Here is a 9,062-nt window from a genome sequence, read left to right as displayed (position 1 = left end):
GCGGGGCGGGCGCGGCGCGGGGCTCACGGCGCGCGCGCGCCTCGGCCTCGCCCGCGCACACGCGCCTCCCCGAGGAGAAAGAGGCGGGCGGGCGGGCGCAGAGCACCGCGGCGGCGGCGGCGGCGGCTGCAGCGGGCCGGGCCGCCGGGAGGGAGGGGAGGAGGGGCGGGCGCGGGGAGGGAGGGGGCGAGGCGGTGGCGGCGGCGGCGGCGCGGCGAGCTCGCCGCTCTGTCCTGAGTGTGCCTGCGCGCGAGCCGAGGAGCGGGTGAGTGCGCCGGCCGCTGCCGCCCGCCCGGCGGGCCGGGAGTCGGGGGCGGGGGGCGCGGGGAAGCCCGACCCGGGGGCGGGCAGCGGGCGGGCGGTGGCCGCTCAGGCGCGGCCGGGATGCACCTTGAGCGGCGCCTTTCGTTGCAGCGCGCGGGCGGCCCGAGCCTCGGCGGCAGCGGCGGCGACGGCGGCGGCGCTGACACCTCCCACCATGGACAGCTTCGACTTAGCCTTGCTCCAGGAATGGGACCTCGAGTCGCTGTGGTGAGTCCCTGTGCCGGCCGCCTGGGCACGCGGGAGTGGTGAGGGGCGGCCGCGGCGGCCCGCGCGCCCTTACCTGGGCGGGGGGCTCGGAGCCGCCGGCGGCCGTGGGGGTGGGGTGGGTCGGGGGCGCCCGCCCCGCCGGCTCCTTCCTGCCTCCCCCGGGTGGATGGACGGCCGCCTTCCCATCTTCTTGCCCCCCTTTCCTGTCCTCTCGCCCGGTGCTGCCCGCCCCAGCCCAGGGGCTGGTGATCTGGGGAGCCGGGGGGCAGAGCGCAGCCATGGAGAGAAAAAGACCCGATTTCTAGAACGTGTCACTAGTGCCTGGGGATCCACCCCTCGGCCCCTAGACCCTCTCACCTCCCTTCGCTTCATTTGCGCCCTCCCTCTTCCCTAAGAGCCTCTGGTTCACACTAGCGACCCCCTGGAGTTGGTGCTGCTGCGAAGTGCCCTTAGAGGATGCTCCAGCCTCCTGCCTGGAGGCGCCGGGTCTGGGCGGCTACATCTTTTCTGTCTCCTACCCGCTCCCACCCGAGATGGAAAGTGAACACCGGGGACAGGGGCGAGTGTTTCTCCATGCGGGAATTCCAGAGGCCTTGGCCCAGGGAGACTCATTTCCTCGAGGTTCACAATTCCTTCGGGCCCTTTCTTCACACCTCGCCACAGTTGTACTCCTCCTCCTCCTCCCCACCCCGGCGCCCCGCGTGTCCCTTTATTCCACGCTCATAGCTCGTAGCCTGGGGAGCGGACGGCCCGGGGAGCACTCCGGGATCTGTTGCTCCGCGTTCTCACGTTGAGGAGCTGCTGTAGGTAAATCGCCGCTAGAAGCAGTTTAATTCTCGCTGCGGGTTTCTTAAAAATCCCATTGGCTGCTTCGGCATCCCTCTTATTCCCCCCCCCCCCAACCACCCCCCCATCTCCTAAAATGTTTCCAACCAGCCCTATTCAGGTGGTTAAATTACTGCCCGCATATTCCTGGAGGAACTTGTGTTACGTTTAATATTTACGGGAATGAACATCTGCTGGAACAAGCATATTAACTGCACTCTGTTCTGCCTCTGGTAATTTTTTTTTTTTTTTTTTTTGCTTTAATTCAGTAAAGAGTTCACATGTGTCTAAAACTGCAAGTGGTGTGCACATGAATATGCAATGTACAGTTTTAAAGCTAAACTGCTTTAAGATTTATAGATTATATAGATGATATGTGGATTATTTCCAGTGACAGGCTTCTAGTGACTTTTATCTTTCTAAAGCCAGGTGTAACAAACTAAACTGGACACAAAGCTCTAGTGCATTATTGAGCAGTTTCTTAAAAAAAATCCGATGATGAGTAACTACGCCTTGCTCTGCATAATGTTGGTGCTTATAAAATACACAAAGATGGGCCCTGATGTAATAAAACTTTTATATATTACACTGGAAACTTCAAAGAGCCAGTGTAGAAAGAATATGAAAGATGTTATTACTCTATAAAAGTTGCTAATTACTGTCTTGTTGCTCCTGGGGTTATTTGAGTCTTTCATTTACAGATACCTATTATTTTATAGGTTTATGTTTAGAAATGTTGGTTTCTGGCTCAAATTTAATAGTTTTCTAGATAGAAATTGTGCTTTAAAAATGACTTTTGCTTTTAAAAGACAGTTTTTCAGTCAAAGGGAAGAACTTACTGCTTTGGCATGTTTTTATGGTGCTTGTCAGTTTGCTGATTCAAATTGAAGCCCCCTCATGACTTTTACAAGTAATATTTTGAAATTATCAGCTCTAATCTGTGGGCTTTCCCAGCACAGGATCTAAGCTTTATTTCTCTTTGCATCCTTAGTTGCCAAAATCCTCCGGGTTACCTGGAGCACAGTTATACAATAAATGTCTTGTTGCATTGACTTAAAATTTACATTACCGACAGTACATTTATTCTTTTTTAAAAATGAAAAAAATTAAGCATTTTTAAAAAATTGCTGTACATGCAATCAGCATTTAATCAGTGCATCATTTATCTTTGGCTTATGAAAATGTGTAGGCCTTCTTGGTTACAGTATAGTGGGACAGTTTGGCTTGACTGAGAGAGTGTTTCTAGTTTGCAGATGTAAAATTTACATTTTACAAAAGCTTATGTATTTCTGATAAGTTAAAGATAAACCGTATTTCTTGAGTATGCATTTCTAACATAGACATTTTCTCAGTTTATGGATGAATTTTTGCATATTTTCTAATTCAGTGTTATGGTTTATTTTTAAGTTTATAAGTGATCCAAAATAACTAGCATTTGAGTACTTTCTGTGTGTCAAATGTTTTCTTATCCATTTTTTTCTTATTTGAATCTCATAACAATCCTGGAGGTGGTAAGTAGTAGGAGTCTCATTTTATAGATAAGGAAATGGAGGCTTTGAATGGTAAAAGGACTCTGTGAGACCATAAAACAAATGAGAGTAGAATTTTTTTTAAAGATTTTATTTATTTATTAGAGAGAGAGAGAGAGCACGTGTGCACAGGGCGGGGGGGGAAGGACAGAGGGAGAGGGAAAAGCAGACTCCCACTGGGCAGGGAGCCCTATGTGGGGCTTGATCCCAGGACCCTGAGATTATGACCTGAGCCGAAGGCAGACACTCAACCAGCTGAGCCACCCAGGCACCCCGAGAGCAAAATTTTTAAACTAACATTGCCTGAACGCTTACCATTTACCAGGCACAGTTCTAAGTGCATTATATGTTTTAGCTCATTTAGCCCTCACAACAGCCTTAGGAAACATTATCTGTTACATTTACAGATTGGGAAATTGACGGTGGGGAAGATCAGGTAACCTGCCCAAGGTCACACATCTAGAAATGGAGGAGCCATATTTGAACCAACCATTAACTTCTCAAAACTCAGTTTTCTGACTCTGAATCCAGTGCATTTTCGACAGTACTGCAGATGTCTCCCAGTTTATGAGGGCATCTCTGAAGTTAATTATAAAACAAAACCTTGATGGACTGTAAGTTAAGGTTCTGTTAAAATACCAAAGAAAGAGAAGGTCAGAACCCTAAAAGATACTGATCTAAAATTAAAAATCTGAAAAAAAATACCATGATTTAGCAAACCATGCCTGCCCTACATGAGTTAACGATAAACATCTATAAATTTAAAATAAACACCACTAAAAACTTATTGTTTTAATTCATCTTAGGAAAAAATGTTTCTTTGGAGAGGGTGGGGAAAGGTACAGGTTAATGGCAAAGGAGAATGGTATTTTAATCCCCAATAGTTCTTTCCAGTTGGTAGGCACTGTTTTCCAAAAAAACAAATTGTGGTTTATTAGTTGTGACTGTGGCTTTGAACTAGAGCTAGCTTAGTCTAATGGTCACAGAAAGTGTCCCCAAATGACCGTATAGACAGTATGAAGAGAAAAACTCAGTATTGTTGAAAAAATCAAGTAATTCAAGAACCATGTCCTCCACTTCCTTGCACCCGCCCCACCCCCACTCTGCCCAAACACCCATACTTATTTTTCAAAGGAGGCCTTCTGAGTCTAAATGGTCCAGATAGTTGTTTCAGCTTTTCCTTTCAGCCTTACTTAAAGTTGAAAAGGGTAACCCTAATTTCTACTTCTAATTTCACTTCCCGTTTCTGGCTTAAAGCAAGAGTTGAACTCTTGGAACAAGGTGAGGGCATTTATTCTGCACCCGGCTCCATAGCTTCATTGGGTAGAGTTGGATCCCAGAAGAGCTGGGGATTCAGTAAGTTTGCAGGGGCAGGTATCCTGAGGAACAGCACCTCTCGTCAGCCTCCCACTCTCTTGCCATCTGCTCCTTCCTGTTCTCCACCAGCTGTTGATCAGCTGCTGGACATAGAAACCATTCCTCAGGGCCTTTAAAATAATGACCATCCCTTTTAACAGGCTAACCATTACTTTCATTTGTTCACTTAAATATTAATTGATAATCTTAAGTGTAAGACCTGGTGCTGATTGCTATAAGTAGTACAAAGATGAGTAAACTGTGGGTTGTGCATGTGATTATCTAGTGGGGAATGAGATGAGTATACAAATAAAAAAGGAAGTTTTCAACACTGGCGATTCAGAAGAGAGAAGACCATATTTGGGACTGGGGTGGGTGGTAGCGGAGGGAAAGAGGAAAAATTGAGTTAAAAAAAAAAAAACTCTTCCATAGAAAAGGTGGCCTTTGAACTAAGCCTTGGAAGATGAATGGGATTTTTACAGATGGTGGGGGTTGGGGTATTGAGAGGACATAGAGGCATCTTGAGCAAAGAAAGAACTTGAACAAAGGCTTTCATGGTGTCTCTGAAAGATCTTTTATGAATCATGGTAGAATTACCTATACCAAGCATTTTAAAGATGCAGAACTTTTGTAATCAGTAGGTAGTTTCAGGGAATGGGAAAAGTTTTCCAAATGAACTTAGACAAAATTGTCTTTAATTTTCCTTATATATAAAACATTTTAGTTATTGGGGAGAAAGTCTATCGAAATACAATAGAAATACTCAGATTTCTCTTGCCGTACCCCCCATAGCTTCGCGTAAGCCAGAATCCATTTACTTTTGTTCAGATAGGCATTATACTTTATATTTTTTCAAATTGGAACCTTTGAAGTTGTGATAAATGGATTGTTTCATACTTATCAATTTGTTCATTCAGCAACAATTCATAGAGTATTAAGCATTACTATATGATAGATACTATGGAACAGTGGCTTTCAAATGTTTTAGACCATGACTAACAATAATAAATCATTTAACATTTAGACACTTTGTGGGTCCACGTACATGTAACTGCAACAACTGTCACAAAGTAGCACTTACCCTTACTATGTGCGATGCACTTGGATATTTTCTATTCTGTTTCCATTCTATTTTCCATCTTCCCATGGGTTGAAAACTCCTTGCACCCCCATGTTCCTATGGGGGAGGGGGAGTGAAGCAGAAGCCACACTGGGGTGCTTCCCAGTAACACCTACTGACACATTTGGTCCTCTTCGAATCAAATGCCAGTGGACATGCCCAGGCCATGGCTTCACTCATGCCTCCTTAGTTAGGCTTCCTGGGCCCTGCATAGGGTCAGAAAACTGCTCCAGATTCCTGACCTTGACCCTCAGGTACCTTGACCCTTTTCCTACAGCCCCGGCAAAGCAAACAGTTCAAGGCCTACCACTATCCCTGTTGTGGGCTCTTGGGGTCACAGCAGTTCAGTAGAACACAGAAGGCAGGAGGAGAGGTGCACGCAGGGACCCTCCACATGTTCTCTGCAGGGTGACTGGTGGAGAGCGGGCGGGTTGATTGTGCGCATTCTCAGCGGCCCAAGGTGGCTGTATGTTTGGCAGCAGCAGTTCTCTTTGGTTGAACGCCCCAGAGCATACCCAGAGCTCGGGAAAGGCCTCAGCACATGCGGGGATGAAAACGTTTCTACAAGTGGCTCTCAGGGCTAGGAGCTTGCAGGGGGCTGTGGGCTGCAGCCTGGAAGGGGGCTGGTTGCCTGGGTGCAGGAGGCAAGGAGGTGTCCATGGGAAGCTGTGGAGTGCTGGGGCCAGGGAGCTGAGTGCTGCTCCCATGTGTAAGGAGCATCAGCCTGACTGTGGGTAGGTGTGTTTTGGAGAAAACCAGGTGGGAAGACTGGCTAATGCACGGTATTGAAGTTGAGGATTCAGGCTTGGCTGGGGGCCACACTGTTACCAGAGAGGATGCACACTGGATGTGCAGATGAATTTTAACCACGTGCTTTCTGATGACGATGAAGATGAGTATTGTGTGTGGGGAAGCGATTCTTTCCTGTGTTCCAGATTCTCTTTTGTGAAAATGTAGGAGGGTTATAAAATGCTCGGTATCTATTTTGGGAGAATGTCCCTGTGAACCAGAATGGGTCTAATCAATGACACTTTAGATGTAGCAACTTGTATGAGGCCCTTTGGCATAATATTGGTTAGCATAGCAGTCAAATTAGGAAAAAAAAAAAATCTCAAAAGGAATGCAAGATTTTTTGTGTATAAATGGAATTTAAACCTGGAATAAGTTTGCTTGTTTAAATTTTCTTTATTTTGAAAATAAAGCTGTGGTAGTAAAATCAAGGCCATAAAAGACTATTTTAATATCACTTAATGGTAACATAACGTTTCCTTGTTTTATTTCAAAGTGAAATCCATAAAACTTATTTTAAATATTGCCCGTTTTCTTTTGTCTGGGAATTTAATTGAGGTTTCTGAATTCAGCTGGCTCCAACCTTGCTTTCTGTTTGGCCCTGGGCAGCTCACGATTTTTCTCATTTCCTATTCTCAGTCTTGGTTTAATCACTTATAAAATGACAGCACTTATACTGGCCTACCTCATAAGGTTGTGATGTTAAGTAATAAAAGTGTCAATTGCTTTGTGAATGCCAAATGTAGTTCTTTTAATACCCTTCGCTTCCTTAAAAAGTCTCTTTATCATAAACAAGGAAGGATACAGAAAGGCCACGTTGGGTCAGGTCATCCATCTGGTACAGAGTTCTGTCCCTGGCAGTGGGATCCAGGGACGTTTAGAGTGGAGGTTGGTAGTGTTTCTTAGCTGTATATCATAGTCTAGCAGACAAATACACCCTCACTTGTGGTTGTACTACTAACATATGTAGATATATTAACCATTACATAATCTTTGATGTTTCACTGAGAATGTATTGAATTACCACCCATTACATCAAATGACTTCATTTGGCACTGTGGGTCTCATTAAATTATGTCAGGCTAATCATAATTTAGTTTCAATAGAAACAAAATACACAGTTATTACCAGGGTAAGAGGACACCACACCATTCAAGACACGAAATGGGTTTAGTCTATGGAAACTAACCCCTGGGGACATGATAGGGGCCCTGGAGGGGTTGAAGGAGTTTCACGGCGAAGGGGGCCTCGAGCTGGTCTGGGTTGTTTCAGAGCACCGGTAAGATCAGGGGGTGTGAGAGTGTCTAAAGGGGATGTGACCCGGCTGTCTCGGAGGGTAACAATTAATTCCCTGTCTGTAGGAGGCAGTAGATGCCCTGCCAACTGCTCTGTAGAAAATGATTCCTGGGTCAGGGGACCAGCAGCAGTAAGTTATCTGAGTTCTTCCACCTTTAAAATCTGTGCTCATTCCCATTGTAGGAGAGCAGGAATCAAAGAGTGCAGAAGTCATTAATTTTCTCTTGTGTATTTTTTCCCTTTGTAATTTCTCCACTCACATGTGGAGGACGGCATAGAGGGTACTTAAACTTCTTCACATAATTTCTTCCCAGGGGGCTCATTGTTAGCTGAGGTAAACAAAAAGAACTGTAATTTGAAGACCACTAACATAACAACTCAGCTTAGAGTTATGTGTTACCTTGATGCTGAAGATAATTTTAATTTTCCTTTTTTATGGACAGGAAATTAGTTTTCAGGAATCCTCTGGAGTGCTGTAATATGAGTCTGGTGGTCTTGGTTAAATTTTTGTTGTCATACCTCTACTGTTTACCTGAGTTATGAAGTGACAGAACAAATTTTCTGTCAATGTTCATTGAAATGTTAATTAGTTACCTGGCAGTTTAGATAGAAAAAGCCTTTAGCGGATCATCACTGGTTCTGGGAAATAATCTGTTTTTATTTTCCAGTTTCAGGATATATTTGTTCTTTCTATACAGTGTATCTTGAGAAAGCAAAGACCCAGGGCTTAGAAAACTATTTTGAGAACATAGGTCAGTGTACTTAACTATCACCCAGGCCAGTGCTTCTCAGACATTAATGTGCCTTCAGATAACTTAGGGATCTTGATAAAATATACATTATGATTTAATAGGTCCACGATGACCTATGATTCTGCATTTCTAACCAGCTCCCTGGTAAACTGCTGGTCCACAGACCAAACTTTGAGTAGTGAGAACAAAAATTTCTTTAAAAAGAAGCTCTTTTAAAATACTGCATTTTCTTCTCTTTATTTGGGGGGGTAGTTGCATAATAACATTACAATTCCATAATGCTCCGAAGTTACATTGAGATGCGGCATTTGTTTTATTTTCGTGGGTCTTTCTAATACAATTTTGATGAGTGAGGGGGTGGTTCATTGTATCCTAGTGGGGATACAGTGGTAAATAAACATAAAAGCCTGAGTAAACAAAGTTTGTAATAAATAGGCTAGTCACTTTTTACAGCTTTACAGTTCTTGTCAGTCCTTCGAAGGCCAGGTCCTTTTGTGTCAGGAGCGAATGCTCAGAGTAACTGGATACCAGGTCTTCCAGGCACTCCTGGATTTGTCGGGGACTCGCACAGTCCTTCCTGTAGGTGCCCAGGACTCAGACCAAACGTCTGCGTTCTCTCCCAGCCACTCTCTCTTTGGGAGGGAACTGGGGAGGTAGGGTGCTGAGGGGAAGGGAGGTGGCATTGGGGGGGGGGGCGGGGAGAGGGGCAGCTGTTTGCAGAATGACTGCACTACCCTGTGGCCATAGCTGCACATTGCAACTTGCCTCAAGTCCTGGGAGGAATCAAAACTCAAGCTCCAAGGGGAACCAAGGGCAAGTCTCAGGCACCTCGGGTGGGAGCCTTCTCTCCCAGGGCTGCCAGCT

The 9,062-nt window shown here is 45.4% G+C and overlaps 1 protein-coding gene across 1 annotated transcript in view; it reads left to right on the top strand.

Annotated features, from left to right (window-relative positions):
• The first annotated feature begins 249 nt into the window (after positions 1–249).
• Positions 250–9,062, top strand: part of AFF3 (AF4/FMR2 family member 3) — a 523,317-nt gene continuing 514,504 nt past the window's right edge. The window contains exons 1-2 of the mRNA XM_032420156.1: positions 250–265; positions 415–531. Coding sequence (XP_032276047.1) covers positions 479–531 — 53 coding nt within the window. The 5' untranslated portion in view covers positions 250–265; positions 415–478. The remainder of the gene's footprint in view (positions 266–414; positions 532–9,062) is intronic.

Source organism: Phoca vitulina, unplaced genomic scaffold, assembly GCF_004348235.1.
Source record: "Phoca vitulina isolate PV1807 unplaced genomic scaffold, GSC_HSeal_1.0 scaffold22, whole genome shotgun sequence".
Lineage (NCBI taxonomy): Eukaryota > Metazoa > Chordata > Mammalia > Carnivora > Phocidae > Phoca > Phoca vitulina.
This window is presented reverse-complemented; position numbering and strand designations above follow the sequence as displayed.